We start from the raw sequence: 22258 nt of genomic DNA on the forward strand, positions 1-22258 counted from the left end.
CATATGGGTCAGGCTGATCTGGAGCTCCTGACCATGTGATCCGCCCACCTCGGCCTCCTAAAGTGCTGGGATTACGGGCATAAGCCACTGTGCCCAGCCCAGTTAACTCTTAATAAATTTTTTTTTCCCAAAATGGAGTCTTGCTCTGTCACCTAGGCTGGAGTGCAGAGGTGCAATCTCGGCTCACTGCAACCTCTGCCTCACAGGATAAAGGGATTCTTCTGACTCAGCCTCCTAAGTAGCTGGGATTACAGGCATGGGTCATCACACCCAGCTAATTTGTGTATTTTTCATAGAGACAGGGTTTCACCATATTGGCCAGGCTTGTCTCGCACCCCTGACCTTGTGATCTGCCTGCCTTGGCCTCCTAAAGTGCTACGAATATAGGTGTCAGCCACCATGCCCAGCCTTTTTTGCTTTTCTATGCACTTAGGAGAGTGAGCCTATCGTTCAGTAACAATATGACTCAGTACTGCAAGACCTTTCAAAGCCTATTTCCAGTTGGTGAAGGAGGGTTTCAATGATGATTGGCCCTTCATGCCCTACCATTTGGAGATTGCATCTTTCAAAATGACACCAAGGGAAATCTGCCCATGAGCAGCATTGGATGGGTCCATACCAGGTGACTTAAAATTAAGGATAACCAAGGAACAAAGCCTTTCTTAGAAGCAGACATCATCACATGGTAGACAGCTTTTTTAAGAAAATGGGACAAAACTCCATATGATCTCCTTCCATTGACTGAGACTTGGTTTTGTTTTGTATTAACACAAAATGATCAAGCCTACATTTTATTTTGTCAGATACTTTCACCACTCAAAGCGAACACTTTCTATGTTCTCCTATTCAAAATTTAGCCACTCTCACTAACCAAAGCAATTACTGGCTATGGAGTCATTTAGATGAATGGAAACGATCACAACTAATAGTAGAACCTGCTCTCACACATGGTTGGTTAATATTTATAATTAAATGACTTGGCACTGAGCAGAAGCTATAGATGCAAATGAGTTGCCTATGACTATTGTTGATTTCATTACTTGTAACTTATCTCTATGCATAGCAAACATTAGTGTAACTGGGTCTAATCTAGGTAGTGTCCCAGACTCCCCCTAGAATCAAACTCTTTCATTTGGCACACATTATGAAGACGAGAATGCTAGAGGTATCGGCATAGACATAGAATCAGAACATGACCATGTTACCCTCTGCCATATAATCAGAGGACTTACTGAAACTAGACATTTGTTCATTGGAAACCCGAGGCAAACAGAATGTGTCTATAGCTCTACTATATGAAGTAAATAATAGTTTCATTTATTGGATGCATCCATACTCAGCACATATTTGGAGAAGACCCTATTCATTCTTCAATGGAGACGGCATGGAAGGATTATTTAATAAAATTCAAAAAATATTTTTTCATCCCACCCGAGTTCAAACTCTCACTATGCAACCTGGTGTCAGTGGAAGTAAGGCTCTTGAGGAAGAAATAATTAAATAAATCTTCATTGGAAGCTAAATGTGAGGCTCAATGTGGAAGACACACACCAACAAAGTGGATGTGTTCCAAAGTCTGTTACAAGTTGGAATGCTTTTGTGAGAAAAGTTAAAAGAAGGGAATGAGATTCCTCCTGTCAGTTTTTTTTTTTTTTAATTTTCCTTTGTTTTACTGACCTGGCAAGGCTCAAATAGAGTTGAGTTTTTGTTTTGTTTTTGTTTTTTCCATTGGAAGGTACAACACGGAGGTTACAATCATTCACTTTAGATGACAACATAACAAGCTAAAACATTTTCCTTGCAAGACAGCCAGTGAAACTTCATGATCAGAATCAAATCAGTGTCATTCTCACTGTCAGTTGGTGAAGCTTCATCAATACTTGTAGAGTTTGAGTCACTCATGAACTCAAGATCAGATTCTTTACTCAGGGACAGGATGTAAGCCAATCATAAGACCTTCCACAGGTGGTTAATTTGGACGCCTGAAAAATGTGACCTGTAAGTTTTCACTGGCAATATGCAGGTGCACATAGGACAAACAATAACCAGGACCTTCACATCACCCTCAGATGGTGCGGAATGGGATCCTTTTGACCCTTTCTCTCCATAATACCAGGCTACTCATCTTGTGTGGCAATAAAATATATGGTCTACTTCACAGAGAAAGATTATTTTTTTAAAAAAGGATTTTTATTATGAAATGAGCAAAGCAATGGGAATAGATGTGAGATTATTCAGGGAGGTAAAGGAAGACAAAGGTTTTGAAAGGAAAAATCAGGAGAATTATATACATTGTTTTGGAAGACTCATTCTTGGTCACAAGTATCAAAACAAAGGGGGTCTCAGTGCAATGTTGGAAAGATTCCTCCTCCACACCCTCAATAAACCCCAACATGTTTACCAAGTCTTGGTTCACTCCCAGGATCCCATTAAAACACCCAGCTCAACCCTGACCAGCCTCCACCTTCACTTCCCTTTGTAATTTTGACATGACTTTTTTACAGGACCATCAGGTTCCTATGCCTGCAGCACGGTAGCTTACCAATATTCTGAGACAGCAGGGTTTGCAGCAGAGAGTTTCATGATCACAGTGTGGCAAAATGAAAACTGGGAGGAGCCTCAAATTCATCTCCCCAAGAAGTACTGAGAGTTTTCAGAAGATCATGGATAGCAAGGGGCTGGAAACTTGGTGCAGTTTGCTGGCAGTAAGAGGTATGAAGTAATCAGGATGTCGAAACTGCATTCCTTGGTGAGTTCGTGCCTTGCATGGCCCTTCAGGTCAGCTGGCATCAGTAGTTTCACTGACATGCAGAAACTGAAAGAATATGTCAAATGAAAAAGTTAATGTTTTACAAGGCTTAAATTGTTGTCTGCAGGGCAGTTAAAGGGAACTGTAATCTAAGGTCTACATGATTTTGGGACAGTAGGCTGCCAGCAACCATGAGGAAGCAGGTCAGAGAGCAAGCTGACCTCATGATGAATGCTGAATGTGCTGCAAGCTTGGTTTATTTTTGTTTCTCCCCCTCCCTTCTTCACTGATTAAATTTATAAAGTTTATAAGTATGGTTGCAATTTCTTCCAGAGTAGCCATAACCTAAGCCCTGAGACCACTCAAGCCCTCAGTGGCACCTCTCTTCCACAAGTAGGAGTGAAAAAACTGCTACCTTAAGTGATATAAAACCCACAAGACCATTCAATACATGGAGATTTTTATTCTGATTTTGTAGGGATGACTCCTCTGTTTTTATAAAGCTATTTTAACTATAAAATCTTTTTGTAATTTTGACGTGGCCAAAGATCTCCCAACAATACTACTTTCAGATTTTAGTTTTCTGTCTAATATCTGGGAAAGATTAGACCCTTCCCTGCCTCAAACTCAGGTCTATGCAGGTCACATTTTAGTAAAATTCCATCAGTGTTTGTGAGGTTCATGAATGAATGAATTATTTTTTTTTACGACAAAGTCTCCCTCTGTCACCCAGACTGGAGTGCAATGGTGCAATCTTGGTTCACTGCAACCATTGCCTCTTGGGTTCAAGCGATTCTCCCACCTCAGCCTCCTGAGTAGCTGGATTACAGGCACGTGCCATCATCTCTGGCTAATTTTTGTATTTTTGTAGAGACGGGGTTTCACCTTGTTGGCATGGCTTGTCTTGAACGCCTGAACTCAGGTGTTCCACCCAACTTGTCCTCCCAAACTGCTGGGATTACAGGAGTGAGCCACCTCGCCTGGCCTTGAATGAATGAATTCTTGATTTCCACCCTATCCGTAACACTGTCAATTTCTTGATTCATGAACTTAATATGGATATCTGATATGAATGGATATCTGATTCAATCCATTAATCTGTAGAGAGCCAAAAACCCAATCAGGATTAACTGGGTGGAGCTTCAGAAATGCAATCAGATATCACTTTTTGATTGGAAGCTAGCAGTGGATACGTGGAGGCGTGGGACTTGTGATTAGAAAGGTCGATAAAAGCTTCTAAAGACCCACAGAAGAGAACCAAAGTCTTCAAGCCTGGAGTTCCTGCTTGGTTCTTCCTGAGGTCTGAGCACCCTGCAAATTGAGCCCAGATCTGGTAAGTCACTAATCTCTGTAAGACACTCCCATCTGACCTACAGTCAGCTGGTCTGGGATGGTGACCGTGCAGCCTAAGATGGCATAGAGTTATATCCTGTTTTGTTTTGTTTTTTTTTCTCCTATGAACAATTTGAAGCTTTGAATTTTTTCCTCTAAATGTAGTTTTGTCTTTATTTCAAAAAATTGGATTGTGCTTTGGTTGATGTAATTTCAAAATTCTTGAAGGGAGCAGTGACTCATGCCTTTAACCCCAACGCTTTGGGAGACCAAGGCAGGAGGATCATTTCAGCCCAGGGGTTTGAGACCAACCTGGACAACATAGCAAAAACCATCTCTATAAAATATTCTTTGTTGAAGGGGTGATGGAGTCTTGCTCTGTTGCCAAGGCTGGAGTGCAGTGGCACGATCTCAAATCACTGCAACCTCTGCCTCCCAGGCTCAAGCAATTCTCATGCCTCAGCCTCCTGAGTAGCTGGTATTACATCCATCTGCCAACTTGCCTGGCTAATTTTTGTATTTTTAGTAGAGGTGGGGTTTCACCATGCTGGCCAGATTGGTCTCAAACTCCTGACCTCAAGTGATCCACCTGCCTTGGCCTCCCAAAGTGCTGGGATTACAGCCATGAGCCACTGGTGCTCGGCCTCTACAAAATATACATATTTCTTAATTAGCTGGGCATGGTAGCATGCATCTGTCTTCCCAGCTGTATGGGTTGCTGACGTGGGAGAAACAATTGAGCCCAGAAGATTGAGGCTGCAGTGAGCCATGCTCACACCACTGCTGTACTCCAGCGTGGGCAACATTGTGAGACCCTATTAAAGAAAAATAATCTTAACCAAACAGGATCTTTGACCTTAATTTTAAACCAATCACATCCTCATTGTAACTCTTCCACCCAAATGGAGACATGGGTGTGGAGATGCATGACTGTAATCCTAACTACATGGAAGGCTGAAGCATAAGAATCACTTGAACCTGGGAGGCAGAGGTTACAGTGAGCCGAGCTGGCACCACTGCACTCCAACCTGGGCGATGAAGTGAGACTCAGCTCCTCCGACATGAAAAAAAATTAAATTATACCACCCAGGTGATCACTGGATACATGAAGATTTCTACTGTGTTTTCTTAGGGACTGTCATGTCTATCTTTGTAAAACTGTTTTAACTCTGAAATATTTTGATAAATTTGATGTGGCCAAGGATCTCTCAACAAAGATACTTTCAAGTTTTTTCTTTCTGTCTAATGTCAGGAAGAGATTCAACCCTTCCCTATCTCACACTCAGGACTATGAAGGACACATATTAGTAAAACTCCATGTTTGTGGAGTAAATCAGTGAATCAGTCCTGGACTTTCACCCTATCCCTAAATATTTCACTTTCATGGATGAATATCTAATTTGATAGTTAGTCTGGAAGAAAGATAAAAATCCAATCATGATTAACTGGGTGGAGCTTAAGAAGTCTAATCCAATGTAGTCCTCTCTCTCTCTCTTTTTTGAATCTAGCCAATTTCCCAGGCTGGATTGTAGTGGCATAATCTCAGCTAACTGCAACCTGTGCCTCCTGGGTTCAAGCGATCCTCCTGCCTCAGCCTCCCTAGTAGCTTGGACTATAGGAGCAGACCACTGCACCTGGCTAATTTTTGTAATTTTAGTAGAGGTAGTGTTTCACCATGTTGGCCAGGATGGTCTCGAACTCCTGAACTCAGAAGATAGAATGCCTCTGCCTCCCAAAGTGCTGGGATTACAGGTGTGAGTCACTGTGCACAGCCAAAGTGGTTCATTTTGAATATGTGTGAGAAGTGTGTATTGGAAACATCTGTGTCTTGCGAATGATGCATAACACTGTCACATAGCTTTCAAAGCTTCTCGCTGAAATTTTCAATAGTGAGGCCGGGAGGACGATTATGTCTGTAATCCCAGTACTTTGGGAGGCCAAGATGGGTGGAATATTTGAGTCTAAGAGTTCAAGACCAGCCCGGACGACATAGTGAAACCCACTGTCTTTACAAAAAGTCAAAAAATAAAAGATTAGCTGGACATGAGATTCAAGCTTCAGAGATCCTCGGTAACATTTCCCAGTGCTATGAGTTTATTGCAGCAGTGGCTAATAATTCACGGACTAGGAGGGATCTTGCCTGCTCTTTAGAGGTTGGGACACACTCTTCTTGGTACCAGAAGGGTAGAACTATGTCTCTGTGGCCACTTATTGCAGATGGAATTGGAGTAAACGGAGGGCTCTTTCACACATTCTAGAGAAATGACTTTGGCCCTAGGAGAAGTGGGGGTTGATGGGGAATGGCCCAAGAAACTTGCCTTTTCACTTGATTGTCCTCTAGAGTTTTTCCTTGCAGATTTGTCAGAATGAGCCTCCAGGCCCCATCCAGGCTCCTGGAGCTGGCAGGGAAGAGCCTGCTAAGGAACCAGTTCTTGACCATCTTCACCCTGGACAAGCTGCCCAGGGAGGTCTTCCCTCTGATGTTCATGGAGGCCTTCAGCATGAGATGTTTTGAGGCCCTGAAGCTGATGGTGCAGACCTGGCCCTTCCTCCTCCTCCCTCTGGGATCCCTGATGAAGACACCTCATCTGGAGACCTTGCAAGCTGTCCTGAGGGGACTTGATACACTGGTGGTCCAGAAGGTTCGCCCCAGGTGAGGTGACTCAGGTGGCTTTGGGGGGAAGGGTCCAGGCATCCAGGGAAGGGACAGCAGGCTCAGGAGGAGTGGTGGGGTTGGGGAACTAGGGTGGCTCAGAGGTTTCTGATGGTGCCCATGAGAGGCCCTGGGCATTGCCCAGCTCTTCTGGTAAAGGACTGCTCACCATACGGGTCCACTGTGGAAACAGGAACCTGCTTCCTCCCAGTGGAAGCTAAGGTACTGGAAGTGGGTACCAGGCAGAATCCAAGGGGGAACGGGATGGAGAAGAGACAGAAGGAGGAGCACTGAGGACAGGCGAAGCTGACTGATATCCTGGATGTGGAGTGAAAGCTCAGGTCAGGGGTGGGTCCTTGCCTACATTCTGAGCTTTTCCCCTATGTTACTCACAGGAGGTGGAAACTTCAAGTGCTGGATTTGCGGGATGTTGATGAGAATTTCTGGACCATATGGTCTGGAGCCAGGGCCCTCTCCTGCTCCCTAGAGGCCATGAGTAAGAGGCAGACAGTGGAGGACTGTCCAAGAATGGAAGAGCACCAGCCCTTGAAGGTGTTCATAGACCTCTGCCTAAAGGAAAGTACACTGGATGAATGCCTGAGCTACCTTTGTGGATGGATCCACTACAGAAGAGGTCTAGTGCACCTGTGTTGTAGCAAGGTGGAGAATTACTCAATGTCCACTTCAAGTTTCAGAAATTTATTGGAAAGGATATACCCAGAGAGTATCCAGGAGTTGGAAGTCTGGAAAAAGTCCTCTCTGAATAAAACAGGAAAGTTTGCCCCTTACCTGAGCCAGATGAGCAATCTTCGCAAACTCTTTTTAGCCTTTGGTTATGAGCGTGAGTTATACGTGAGTGGCCAGTGGCAGTTCATTCCTGACTTGGACTCTCCATTCCTCTGCCTGTACTACCCCCAGATGCTTTATATAAGAAAGATCAGTAATATCAAAGAGCACCTGGAGCACCTGCTCAGGTAAGAAATGATGGTGAGCTTTCTCTGCAGACCATATCACGACTTTTGTTCTTTTTCACAGTAAAGGTTAGTGGGCATCTACTGTGTGCCAGCCACAGGTGATGTCACAGGGAATGGGATGCTAGATTGTCAAACCATTATGCTCTTCAGTGCTCTATATCCTGAAGTGGGTATCACAAGACCACTCAAATAAGGGCAGAGGGATGGCCTGGGGTAGATGCTACAGAGAGAGATGTGTAGGGAGCCAGTTAGTTGAGGGTTCAGATCTAGTGAGGGTGAATTTGTGAACTCCTTGTGAGGAACAGTGTATAAAGTTAATATGATGAAAACATATTCTCCATACAGAGTATGGTTTGAAAGAAGGGAAAGTGTGGCCGGGTGTGGTGTCTCATGCCTGCAATCCCAGCACCTCAGGAGGCCAAGGCAGGCAGATCACGAGGTCAGGAATTTGAGACAAGTCCGGCCAACACAGTGACTCCCCATCTCTACTAAAAATACAAAAAAAAAGTCACCAGGCATGGTGACAGGCACCTGTAATCCCAGCTACTTGGGAGGCTGAGGCAAGGGAAGTGGAGGTTGCAGTGAGCTGAGTTTGTGCCACTACACTCCAGCCTAGGTTACAATGTGAGACTGTCTCAAAAAAAAAAAAAAAAAAAGAAGAGAAAGGGCATCAAACCTGTGCGTTTCACAGCAGCAGCTCTGTCTTCAGCAGCTTAGTAAACACCAATGATCCTGTCTCTAATTCCCTGTCTGTAAAACGTTGTTTTGAACTCCAGGAAAGATAATTGATATGGGAAGTCCATGCTTCTGGGATGGAGGGTGAGGGAGTAGGTGTGAGAGTGGTACCAATCACACAGGCAAGGATGAAAGGACTGAGCCTAAAATGGAGCTGCCCCTGAATGATCTGAGTCTTCATCAGGCAGAACCTTGCATGCGTACCATCATCTGATGATGGGAACAAACTTGTGTTTGGGTGAAACAGGCTTCCCCATTGCAGGTTACTATAACACCTGTGTTGTAGTAAGGTGCAGAATTACTCAATGCCCACTTCAAGTTTACCATTGAGATTGTTTCCCACCCCCCTCCTCTAACTGGCACCATTGCCCATAACTAACTTCTTGCTCTCCCCAGGTACCTCAAGAACCCCTTGGTGGCCTTTACATTCTGTGATGCTTACCTAACTGATCGGGACATGGAGTGTCTGTCTCAGTACCCAAGCCTCAGTCAGCTAAAGGAGCTGCGTCTGATTCATATCCTAATGTGGACCACCAATCTTGAGCCCCTTGGAGTTCTGCTGGAGAAAGTTGCTGCTACTCTCAAGGCCCTCATCTTAGAGGACTGTCGGATCCAGGACCCCCAACTCAGGGTCCTCCTGCCTGCCCTGAGTCACTGTTCCCAGCTCACCACCTTCTACTTTCGTGGAAATGAGACCTCCATGAATGCTCTGAAAGACCTGCTGCGTCACACAAGCGGGCTGAGCAAGTTAGGCCTGGAGTTGTATCCTGCCCCTCTGGAGAGTCTTGACAACAGGGGTCATGTCAACTGGGAGATCCTTGCCCCAATTCGGGCTGAGCTGATGTGTACACTCAGGGAAGTCAGGCAGCCCAAGAGGATCTTCTTTGGTCCCGCCCCTTGCCCTACTTGTGGCTCATGGCCATCTGAGAATGTGGACTTCCATCTTTGCTCTTAGGGAAGGCCTGGTTAGTGGGATGGATAAGCTTTCTTCCGGGCACTTGGGAACTAAAATATTGTACATGGGTGCATTTTTTTTTTAATTTTATTTTTTATATTTTTTATTTTATTTTATTTTTTTATTTTATTTTTTGAGACAGAGTCTCACTCTGTCCCTCAGAATGAAGTGCAGTGGCACAATCTCAGCTTACTGCAAGCACCACCTCCTGGGTTCAAGTGATTCTCCTGCCTCAGCCTCCCAAGTAGCTGGTGTTATGGCTGTATGCCCCACCCCTGGCTAATTTTTGTATTTTTAGTAGAGACAGGGCTTCACGATGTTGGCGGACGCTGACCTTAAACTCCTGACCTCAAGTGATCTGACCACCTTGGCCTTCTACAGTGCTGGGTTTACAGGTGTGAGCAGCAGGGCCCGGTCAGCCGCTTCTTAAAGGAAGCACACAGCCGTGGATTTGAGGCTTGTGCTCACTGTGAGTGGAAAAACAAAGGTGACTCAGCCACGGGCAGGACTGGGTAAAAATGCTGACTTGGCATCGATGAGGCCTTCAGGGACCTGTGTCCTAGACTCAGAAATAGAACCTGAAGTTCTAGAGTGATGCAGGAGTTACCCCCGCAAGGATGGTTATTTAAAAATGTCAAAAATAAATGGAACCTGAATGGAAACTTTCTCGTGTCTTCCATGATTGATCAACCTGTTTTAGACATTTATACATCAGAAGTCTCTAGAAATCTGCCTCCTGGGTTCAAGCAATTCTCCTGCCTCAGCCTCCTGAGTAGCTGGGACTACAGGGACCAGCCACCATGCCTGGCTACTTTTTGTATTTTTTGTAGAAATGGGGGTTTCACCATGTTGACCAGGTTGGTCTTGAACTCCTGACTTCAGGCAAACCATCCGCCTCAGCCTCCCAAAGTGCTCAGATTGTAGATATGAGCCACTGCACCTGGCCTGATATTATGATACAAGCATAAAATGTTTAATGTTCAAATCACGGTAACAGGGATAGCAACCATCTCAAGAATTTATCATTTCTTTGTGTTAGCAACATTCCAATTCCATTGTTTTAATTATGTAGAAATTTACTATGAACTATTGTCAACATGATTTGCCCTATTATGCTACTGAACCCTGGATCATATTTTTATCTGTGTTTTTATTCCCATTAACCATCCCCCTTCTTCTTATCCATTTCCCAGTACCCTTCCTAGCTTCTGATAACAGTCATTTTACTATTTTTAATTTTCATGTTTTTAATTCCCAAATATGAGTGAGAATATGCCATGTTTTCTTTCTGTATCTGGCTTACTTCACTTAACATAACACCCTCCAGTTCCATCTATGTTGTTGCAGATGACAGGAATTCATTCATGTTTATGGCTGTATGATATTCTATTGTGTATATTTACCACATTTTCTTGATCCATTCATCTGTTGATGGACACATTGGTTGATTCAATATTTTTGCTATTGTGGATAGTGCTGCAATAAATAGGGGAGTGCAGGCTGGGTGCAGTGGTGCATGCCTGTAATCCCAGAATTTTGGGAGTCTGAGGCAGGTGGATTACTTGAGGTCAGGAGTTCGAGACCAGCCTGACCAACATGGTAGTGTAGATATCTCCTGGATGTATTTATTTAATTTCGGATATATATCCAGCAGTGGGATTTATGGTTCATATGATAATCCTATTCTTATTTTTTGGAGGAAACTCCATACTGTTTTCCATAGTAGCTGTACTAATTTACATAACACCAATGTTGTACCAGGGTTCTCATTTCTCCATATTCTCCATAGTATCCACTATTTTCTGTTGGTTTTTTATTTTTATTTGTTCAGAGACAGAGTTTTGCAATGTTCCCCAGGTTGGTTTTTAACTTCTGGCCTCAAGTGATCCTTCCACATCAGCCTCTCAAAGTGCTGGGATTACAGATGTGAGTCACTGCACCCGATCTACTGAGTAAATTAGAATCCTCGCAGGAGGCTGTGACTGTGGGTTACCTGGTTTTTATCAGTTGACACAAATGTATTAGGACCTTGGAAAGCCTAAAAGTGAATGACTACAGCAGGGTGGAAAAAGCCTGAGGAAAGTATGAATATTGTGTAACATTCTATTTCCCAAACCTGGGTTTATACTTTTTGTTGATAGATTTTATGCCAATAATGTAGAAGAAAAATGCCAAGCAGGAAATGCTATCACTTCTGAAGATGAACTCATAGAGATGGAAATTCTTTCAGAATTTATTTTTCCAGCTTTTTTGGGGTTTTTTGCTGTTGTTTTGTTTTCATCTGTTTGTTTTGAGATGGAGTCTCGCTCTGTCACCAGGTTGGAGTGCAGTGGCGCGATCTTGGCTCACTGCAAACTTCTCCTGGGTTCAAGCGATTCTCCTGCCTCAGCCTCTTGAGTAGCAAGGACTACGGGCGGACGCCACCATGCCCAGCTAATTTTTGTATTTTTTAGTAGTGATGGGGTTTCACCATGTTGGCTAACATGGTCTCAATCTTTTGACCTCGTGATCTGCCTGCCTTGGCCTCCCAAAGTGCTGGGATTACACGCGTGAGCCACAACCGCTACCGGCCTTCTTCTTTGTTTTGTTTTGTTTTGTTTTGTTTTTTGAGACGGAGTCTCACTCTGCTGCCCCGGTTGGAGTGCAGTGGCGAGATCTCAGCTCACTCTAACCTCCAACTTCGTAGTTGAAATGATTCTCCAGTCTCAGCCTGCTAAGTAGCTGGGATTACAGGCCTGTGCCACCATGCCTGGCTAATTTTTATATTTTTTAGTAGAGATGGTGTTTCACTATGTTGGCCAAGATGATCTCCATCTTCTGACTTCGTGATCTGCCTGACTTGGCCTCCCAGAGTGCTGGATTACAGACGTGAGCCACCACTCCCAGCCTATTTTTCCTGTTTTAAAAGTTGGTTAATTCTCTTGTGTTTATTTTAGAGTTTATATCAGAACAATTTACAGTAAGATACACCCCTACTAGAGCTTGTCATATAGTCAAAGACAAAGTAGTTAGTACTTTTACAAATAGTAGATATGCCTTTGCAGTGATTCATAATTTTAAAATATTATGTAAACTATGAGAATTTCTCACTTCTAGTGGAAGCACATTAAATATAGACCACGAGTGAACAAGGTGTTGTCCTGAAAGGATTTTTTTTTTTTTTTTTTTTGAGACAGAGCCTCACTCTTTCACCTAGGCTGGAGTGCAGTGGTGCAATCTCAGCTCACTACAACCTCCACCTCCCAGGTTCAAGTGATTCTCCTGACTCAGCCTCCTGAGTAGCTGGGGTTACAGGCACACACCACCATGCCTAGCTAATTTTTTTCTATGTTTAGTAGAGAAGGGGTTTCACTGTTTCACCGGTGAGCCACTGCAACTGGCCAACATCTCTTTATGATAAAACTCTCCACAAAACACCTCAGAATAATAAAGGGTATTTTTCACACACCCACAGCCAACATCATACTGAATGGGGAAATTGAAAGCCTTTTTTTCTGTGATCTGGAGGAAGACAGCAAAAGTTCTTAATAAAATATCAGCTAACTAAATGCAACAGTGCATTAGAAAGTAATATATAGGCCAGGCATGGTGAATCTCACCTGTAATCCCAGCACTTTGGGAGGCCAATGTGGGTGGATCACCTGAAGTCGGGAGTTTGAGACCAGCCTGACCATAATGCAGAAAACGAATCTCTACTAAAAATACAAAATTAGTCAGGTGTGGTGGTGGGTGCCTGTAATCCAAGCTACTCAGGAGGCTGAGACATTAGAATGCCTTGAACTCAAGAGGTAGATGTTGCAGTGAGCCGAGATCATGCCATTGCACTCCAGCCTGGGCAGCAAGAGTGAAACTGGGTCTTAAAAAAAAGGAAAAGAAAGTAATATATAATGGCCATTCCAGGAATGCCAGACAATCTCAGAAAAATCTATGTATAATTCACCACACTAACAAACTAAAGGAGGAAAAGCAAGGTTCCTACAAAATGCAGAAAAGAATTGCAGAAAAATCAAACTAAATGTATAATAACATATTTTGGAAAATGAAATGTTATATATTAAAATTTGCATTAAACATCAGACGTAATGGATAAACATTAGCTCTCTTCCTACTGAGATATGAAACAAGGTAAGACCCTCAGCAGATTAGGATTTAAAGGCACATAGGTACTTTGGTTAGTAGTAAAGATTCCAGATCCAGATTGATTAATTTAGGTTCAAATCTGGCTTGGTGGCCAATGGCTGTGTGATCTTATCTAACTTACTTAACCTCTGTGCCCCAGCACACTCACCCATAAAAAGGGATAATCGCAATATTGATTTCACAGAGTGCTATGAGTTAATCTATTTAAGTACTTCAAGCTGGATTTGACATAGGGCAAGCAATACTTTTGTTCTTATTATATTTGAAAAATATATTAGTTAAAAATTTGGTAAGAGACCAAGGTCTATAGTTAAGGTGATTATAAGCCTTCAGTCACCCCTGTTGTTCTGAAAATCTTAATTATAACAAGGCCAGACAAGATGACTCATGCCCATAATACCAGCACTTTGGGAGGCTGAGGTGGGTGGATCATCTGAGGTCAGGAGTTCGAGACCAGCCTGGCCAATATGGTAAAACCCCGTCCTAATAAAAATACAAAAAATAGCCAGGCATGGTGGCGGGCGCCTGTAATCCCAGGTAGTGTGGAGGCTGAGGCAAGAGAATCACTCAAACCCAGGAGGTGGAGGTTGCAGTGAATTGAGCTCATGTCATTACACTCCAGCAGCCTGGCAACAGAGTGAAACTCCATCTCCAAAAAAAAAGAAAAGAAAAAAATTAACTATAGCAACATGTCCATTCACTCTCCAGTGTCCAGGACTGGACAATTAATTGTCAGGCCCTCTTCTGTAGCACCATACACTGTAGCATATATGTGGATTAAAATAAATACACCTCTGAAATGCCAGTATATATTCTATACACTTTCCATATACTTATATTCTATAAGGTCACATGCAAATTCAAGGTTAAGTCAAAGAGTAGAGTGGCTATCTGTGGAAAGAGGAGTTGAAATGAATCATGGTAATAAAAGGAAATAGATATAGATATAGATATGAATAGCTGGACATACACACATCTAGCTGTAAGAAAGAGGAATGTAATGGACCAATGATAACAGTGAGCCATGTAAAAAGGCTACCATTCTTGTGATTGTCTGTCTGTTTTCAGGATGGGTTGTAGCTTACCATTTTAGAAAGGCTGATGCCACAGTCACAGCAAATAAATGATTGTAAAATGTGTTTCCTTTCTGGGGCATCTCTGGAGAAATCTCCAATGGTAGGAAACCTCAGTTGACTAGGCAGGTGATCACACAGGTAAAATTTTACAGATTCAATGGCACTACCATTAACTTCATTATCATTGGTATTCTGCAAAGGTATTCAAGAACAAATGGTATCTTGAAACTAAAATTAGCTAAACTAACAAAGAAAACTGGATTATTATTATTAATATTTTTTTTGAGACTGAGTCTCTGTTGCTCAGGCTGGAGTACAGTGGTGCTATGTCAGCTCACTGCAAAATCCACCTCCCAGGTTCAAGAGATCCTCCTGCCTCAGCCTCCTGAGTAGCTGGAATTACGGGTGCACACCACCACACTCAGCTAATTTTTGTATTTTTAGCAGAAACAGGATTTCACCATGTTGGCCAGGATGGTCTTGAACCCCTGACCTCGTGATCTGCCCGCCTCAGCCTCCTAAAGGGCTGGGATTATAGATGTGAGCCACCACACCCAGTGGAATCTTTTTTTCTTTTCTCAAAAGATAGTGTCATAGTATTGGCTTCTATGCACTTAGGAGAGTGAGCCCATCATTCAGTAACAATGTGATTCAATACTGCAAGACCTTGATGCAGTATTTCAAAGACTATTTCCAGTAGGTGAAGGAGTCTTTCAGTGATGCTTAGACCTTCATGCCCTAGCATTTGGAGATTGCATCTTTAGAAATGACACCAAGGAAAATCTGCCCATGAGCAGCATTGGATGGGACTGTACCAGGTGACTTAAAATTAAGGATATCCAAGGAAAAGCCTTCCTTAGAAGCAGACATCATCACATGGTAGACAGATTTTCCAAGACAATGGAACAAGACTCTATTTGATCTTCTTCCATTGACTGAGACTTGGTTTTGTTTTCTATTAACACAAAATTATCAAACCTATATTCTACATTGTTAGGTACTTTCACAACTGAAACCAAACACTTTCTAAGGTCTCCTGTTCAAAATGTAGCCACTCTCACTAAACAAAGCAATTGCTGGCTATGGAGTCATTTACATGAAAGGGAAGGATCACAACTAAATAGTAGAACGTGCTCTCATAAACAGTTGGGTAGCAATTGAAGATGCTAACTTCATGATAAGGTTTGTTATTCTTCCTTTGGAAGGTTGGTTAATATTTTAATTAAATAACTTGGCACTGAGAAGAAGCCATAGGTGCAAATGGGTGGCCTATGACTATTTTTTATTTCATTACTGGTAATTTATCTCTATGCACAGAAAACATTAGTGTAACTGGCTGTAATATAGATAGTGTCCCAGACTCCCACTAGAATCAAACTCTTTGGTTTGACACACATTATGAAGACGGGAACGCTATAGGTATCGACATAGACATAGAATCGGAACATGACCATGTCATCCTCTTTCATATAATCAGAGAACTTACTGAAACTAGACATTGGTTCATTGGAAACTCTAGAGGCAAATAGAATGCATCTATACCTCTACTATATGAAATAAATGTTTCATTTATTGGATGCATCAATACTCAAGACATATTTGGAGAGGAATCTATCCATTCTTCAATGCAGATGGCATGCAAGGATTACTTTATAAAACTCATAGAAATATTTTTTCTTCCCACCCCAATTCAAACCATTACCATGCAACCTGGTGTCAATAGAAGTTAAGGCCATTGAGGTAGAAATAATTAAAGAAAGCTTCATTGGAAGCTAAATATGAGGATCGACCTGGAAGACACACACTGATAAAGTTGGTGTTTTCCAAAGTCTGTTACAAGTTGGAATGCTTTTGTAAGAAAGGTTAAAAGAAAGGAATGGAACTCCTCCTACCAGTTTGTTGTTAAATTTTCTTTTGTTTTATTGATCTGGCAAAGCTCATATAGAGTTGAGTTTTTGTTTTTGTTTTTTCCATTGGAAGGGACAACACAGAGTTTACAAGCATTGACTTTAGATGACAACATAACAGGCTAAAATATTTTACTTGCAAGACAACCAGCAAAACTTCATGATCAGAATCAAATCAGTGTCCTTCTCACTGTCAGAGGGTGAAGGCTTCATTAGTATTTGTAGAGTTTGGGGTACTCATGCACTCACGATCAGATTCTTTACTCAGGGACAGGATGTAAGCCAATTGTAAGAGCCTCCAGAGGTGGTTAATTTAGAAGCCTGCCCAATGCGACCTGCAGGTTTTCACTGGCAATATGCAGGTGCAGATGTAACAAAGAATAACCGTGACCTTTATATCACCCGCAGCTGTTCAGGAATGGGATCCCTTTGAACGTTTCTGTCCATAAAATCAGGTTACTCACTATTTGTGGCAACAAAATATATGGCCTGCTTAACAGAGAAGGAGACTGTGTTAAAAAAAAAAAAAGAAAGAAAGAAAAGAAAATAGATGTTTATTATGAAATAAGCAAAGGAATGGGAATAGATGTGGGATTCTTTAGGGAGGTAAAGAAGATGGAGGTTTTGAAAGGAAAAATAAGGAGGATTATATAAATTGTTTTGAAAGACTCATCCTTGGTCCTAAGAATCACAACTAAAGGGGCATCAGTGCAATGTTCGACAGATTCCTCCACCACCCACTCAGTAACCCCCAACATGTTTAGCAAGTCTTGGTTCACTCCCAGGATCCCATTAAAACACCTAGTTCAACCCTGTCCAGCCTCCACCCTCATTTCCCTTTGTAATTTTGGCATGATTTTATTACAGGACCATCAGGTTCCTATGCCTGCTGCACAGTAGCTTATCAATATTCTGAGACAGCAGGGTTTGCAGCAGAGTTTAATGATCACAGAGTGGCTGAATGATAAGCTAGGAGGAGATACTCAAATTCATCTCCCCAAGGAGTACTGAGGGTTTCCAGTGGATCCCAGATAGCAAGCGGCTGGAAAGTTGGTGTAGTGGTAAGAGGTATGAAGTCATCAGGATGTTGAAACTGCATTCTTTGGTGAGTTGGTGCCTTGCAGGGCCCTTCAGATCACCTGGCATCAGTAGTTTCACTGACATGCAGAACCTGAAAGAATATGTCAAATGAAAAAGTTAATGCTTCACAATGCTTAAATTGTTGTCTGCAGGGCACTTTAGGGGAACTGTAATCTAAGGTCTACATGATTTTGGGACAGTAGGCTGCCAGCAACCATGAGGAAGCAGGTCAGAGAGCAAGCTGACCTCATGATGAATGCTGAATGTGCTGCAAGCTTGCTTTATTTTTGTTTCTCCCCATCCCTTCTTCACTGATTAAATTCATAAAGTTTATATGTATGGTTTCAATTTCTTTCAGAGAAGCCTTAACCTAAGCCCTGATACCACTGACACCCTCAGTAGCACCTGTCTTCGACCAGAATGAGCATATAACCATCTACCTTAGGTGATATAAAACCCACAAGACCATTCCATACATGGAGAGTTTTATTCTTATTTTGTAGGTATGACTTCTGTTTATTTATAAAGCTATTTTAACTATAAAGCATTTTTATAATTTTGTTGTGGCCAAAGGTCTCCCAACAACACTACTCTCAGGTTTTATTTTTCTGTCTAATGTCCGGAACAGATCAACCCCTTCTCTGCCTCACACTCAGGACTATGAAGGTGACATATCAGTAAAATTCCATCAGTGCTTGTGGAGTTCATGAATGAAGGCATTCTTTTTTTTTTTTTTTTTTTTTTTTTTTGACAGAGTCTCCCTCTGTCACCCAGTCTGGAGGGCAATGTGCAATCTCGGCTCACTACAACCTCAGCCTCCTGGGTTCAAGCAATTCTCCCACTTCAGCCTCCCAAGTATCTGGATTACAGGCAGCTGCCACCATGCCTGGCTAATTTTGTATTTTTGTAGAGACAGGGTTTCACCATATTGGCCAAGCTGGTCTTGAACTCCTGACCTCAGGTGATCCACCTGCCTTGGCTTCCCAAAGTGCTGGGATTACAGGCATCAGCCAACTCACCTGGCCTTAAATGAGTGAATTCTTGACTTCCACTCTACCGATAATGCTGTCAATTTCTTGATTCATGAAATGAATATGGATATGTGATATGAATGGATATCTGGTTCAATCCATTAATCTGCAGAAAGCCGAAAACCCAATCAGGATTAGCTGGGTGGAGCTTCAGAAATGCAATCAGATATTGCTTTCTGATTGGAAGCTAGCAGTGCATACATGGAAGGGCGTGGATGGGAGTTGTGATTAGAAGGATCAATAAAAGCTTCTAAAGACCCATAGGAGAGACCCAAAGTCTTCAAGCCTGGAGTTCCTGCTTGGTTTTCCTGAAGTCTGAGCAGCCTGCAAACTGAGTCCAGATCTGGTAAGTCACTAATTTCTGTAAGAACACTCCCGTCTGACCTACAGTCAGCTGGTCTGGGAAGGTAACAGTGCAGCCTACGAGGGCACAGAGCTATATCCTGTCTTTTTTTCTTTTTTTCATAGGAACGGTTTCAAGCTTTGATCTTTTTTTTCTAAATGCACTTTTGTCTTTATTTCAAAAATGTTGATTGTGCTATTCTTTACGTCATTTCAGAATTCTTGTTGGGGGCCATTTTGTGAAGAGACAAATACTTTGCTGTTGTGGCTGCATTTCTGACCTCGAGTTGCAGTCAGCTTCTCCACTTAGAACCCGGCAGCAGGAGACTTAGAATCGAATCTCTTCTCCCTCCCGCCTTCTGTTTTTGGCTTTTTGAGAAACCTTGTCATCCAACACAATGACCAGCAACGTTACCAACAAGATGGATCCTCAATCCATGAGCTCCCGTGTGTTCATTGGGAATCTCAACACTCTTGTTGTCAAGAAATCTGATGTGGAGGCAATCTTTTCCAAGTATGGCAAAATTGCGGGCTGCTCTGTTCATAAGGGCTTTGCCTTCGTTCAATATGATAAGGAGAAAAATGCCCGGGCTGCTGTAGCAAGAGAGGATGGCAGAATGATTGCTGGCCAGATTGTAGATGTTAACCCGGCTGCAGAGCCAAAAGTGAACCGAGGAAACGCAGGTGTGAAAAGACCAGCAGCGGAGATCCACGGCTCCTCTTTTGACTTGGACTATGACTTTCAACGGGATCTTTATGATGGGATGTACAGTTTCCCAGCACGTGTACCTCCTCCTCCTGCTATTGCTCTGGCTGTAGTGCCCTCAAAACGCCAGCGCGTATCAGGAAACACCTCACGAAGGGGCAAAGGTGGCTTCAATTCTAAGAGTGGAAAGTGGGGATCTTCCAAGTCTGGAAAGTTGAAAGGAGATGATCTTCAGGCCATTAAGCAGGAGTTGACCCAGATAAAACAGAAAGTGGATTCTCTCCTGGAAAACCTGGAAAAAATTGAAAAGGAACAGAGCAAACAAGGAGTAGAGGTGAAGAATGCTAAGTCTGAAGAGGAGCAGACCAGCAGCTCCGTGAAGAAAGATGAGATTCATGTGAAGATGGAGTCTGAGGGGGGTGCAGATGACTCTGCTGAGGAGGGGGACCTACTGGATGATGATGATAATGGAGATCAGGGGGATGACCAGCTGGAGTTGATCAAGGATGATGAAAAAGGGGCTGAGGAAGGAGAGGATGACAGAGACAGGGCAAATGGCCAGGATGACTCTTAAGCACATAGTGGGGTTTAGAAATCTTATCCCATTATTTCCTTACCTAGGCGCTTGTCTAACATCAAATTTTTCACCAGATACTCTCCCTTAGTATCTTCAGCACATGCTTACTGTTCTCCCCATCCTTGTCCTTCCCACGTTCATTAATTCATATTGCCCTGTGCCTAGTCCCATTTTCACTTCCCTTGATGCTCCTAGAAGTTTTCTTAAGTCTTACCCTGCAATTTTTGCTTTTAATTTAGATACCTCTTTATGACTTCACAGTAAAAAGGATGTATGGTTTTTATCAACTGTCTCCAAAATAATCTCTTGTTATGCAGGGAATACAGTTCTTTTCATTCATACATAAGTTCAGTAGTTGCTTCCCTAACTGCAAAGGCAATCTCATTGAGTTCAGCAGCTCCTGAAAGCAGCTTGGAGTTAGAAGTATGTATGTTACACCCCATGTTAGTGTGCTGTGTGGGGCAGTTCAACAAAAATCTAACAATGTATTTTTGTGAATGAGAGTTGGCATGTCAAATGCATCCTCAGAAAAATAATTAGCATTATAGTCTTAAAATGTGTTTTCTAAAGTTGATATTGTGGGTTATTTTTGTGAACAGCTTGATGTTTGGGACCTTTTTTCCTCAAAATAAACAAGTCCTTATTAAACCAGGAATTTAAAGAAAACAAATTCTTGGTGGGAGCAGTGACTCATGCCTGTAATTCCAACAGTTTGGGAGGCCAAGGCGGGAGTATCATTTCAGCCCAGGGGTTTGAGAACAACCTGGACAACATGTCAAAACCCTATCTCTACAAAACATTTGTTTTGAGGGGTGGGAATGGTATCTGGCTCTGTTACCCAGGCTGGAGTGCAGTGGCATGATCTCGACTCACTCCAACCTCTGCCTCCCAGGCTCAAGCGATTCTCATGCCTCCGCCTCCCGAGTAGCTGGGATTAAAACCACCCGCCACCATGCCCGGCTAATTTTTGTATTTTTGGTAGAAACAGGGTTTCACCATGTTGGCCAGGTTGGTCTTGAACTCCTAACCTCAAGTGATCCACCTGCCTTGGCCTCCCAAAGTGCTGGGATTACACCAGTGAGCCAGCAATGCCCTGCTTCTTTTTTAAAAAATTAGCCGGGCATGGTGGCATGCATCTGTAGTCCCAGCTACTTGGGTGGCTGAAGTGGAAGAATCCCTTGAGCTCAGAAGATTGAGGCTGCCGTGAGCCATGCTCACACCACTGCTGTACTCCAGCCTGGGCAACAGAGTGAGACCCTCTCTAAAAAAAAAAGTCTTAACCTAACAGTTTTTTAAAAATTCCAATTAATTGTAATCAGTAGGCAGATCTCAAATTCCCCAAAAAAAGGAGAGAAAGAGAGTTTACAAGGCTCTACATGCTAGCATCCTGTTCAGAGTGTTTAATCCTACAATTGTGGTTTTGTAAGACAGTCTTAAAGATTTCCAATAATTCCCACAACGACCATAAATTATCCTGGGTGTCATCTTCCCATCAATTTAAAAAGGTACATGAGAGGCCGAGTGCAGTGGCTCATGCCTGTATTCCCAGCACTTTGGGAGGCTGAGGCGGGTGGATCACCTGAGGTGAAGAGTTCAAGACCAGCCTGGCCAACATGGAGAAACTCCATTCCTACTAAAAATACAAAAAATAGCCAGGTGTGGTGGCAGGCACCTGTAATCCCAGGTACTCAGGAGGCTGAGGCAGGAGAAGCACTTGAACCCGAGAGGTAGAGGTTGCAGTGAGCCGAGACTGTGTCATTGCACTCCAGCCTGGCCACAGAGCCAGACACTGTCTCCAAAAATAATAATAATAATAATAATTATAACAGCATGTCTATTCACTCTCCAAAGTGTCTGGGACTGGACAATTAATTGTGAAGCCCTCTACTGTAGCACCATATGCTATAGCATATATGTGGATTTAAATAAATACACATACAAAATGCAAATATATAGTCTATATGCTTTCCATATACTTACATTTCATGAAGTCACAAGCAA

The 22258-nt window shown here is 42.8% G+C and overlaps 2 protein-coding genes across 3 annotated transcripts; both read left to right on the plus strand.

Annotated features, from left to right (window-relative positions):
- The first annotated feature begins 4020 nt into the window (after nt 1–4020).
- On the plus strand, nt 4021–20923 carry LOC129040369 (heterogeneous nuclear ribonucleoprotein C-like 1). 2 transcript variants are annotated; one of them, XM_054494821.1, is made up of 2 exons: nt 4021–4082; nt 19192–20917. In XM_054494821.1, the coding sequence occupies exon 2, from the start codon at nt 19373–19375 to the stop codon at nt 20252–20254; it is 882 nt and encodes a 293-aa protein (XP_054350796.1). In that variant the 5' UTR covers nt 4021–4082; nt 19192–19372; the 3' UTR covers nt 20255–20917. The 2 variants fall into 2 exon arrangements, with proteins under 2 accessions (XP_054350796.1, XP_054350802.1); XM_054494827.1 differs by lacking the exon at nt 4021–4082 and adding an exon at nt 18818–18978 and having other exon boundaries at nt 19192–20923.
- Nucleotides 4028–9418, plus strand: LOC129040362 (PRAME family member 10). The gene is made up of 4 exons (XM_054494809.1): nt 4028–4082; nt 6423–6734; nt 7130–7708; nt 8840–9418. The coding sequence occupies exons 2-4, from the start codon at nt 6448–6450 to the stop codon at nt 9396–9398; spliced, it is 1425 nt and encodes a 474-aa protein (XP_054350784.1). The 5' UTR covers nt 4028–4082; nt 6423–6447; the 3' UTR covers nt 9399–9418.
- Nucleotides 20924–22258: the final 1335 nt, after the last annotated feature.

The sequence above is a fragment of the Pongo pygmaeus genome, chromosome 1 (genome assembly GCF_028885625.2).
Source record: "Pongo pygmaeus isolate AG05252 chromosome 1, NHGRI_mPonPyg2-v2.0_pri, whole genome shotgun sequence".
In the NCBI taxonomy this organism is placed as follows: domain Eukaryota; kingdom Metazoa; phylum Chordata; class Mammalia; order Primates; family Hominidae; genus Pongo; species Pongo pygmaeus.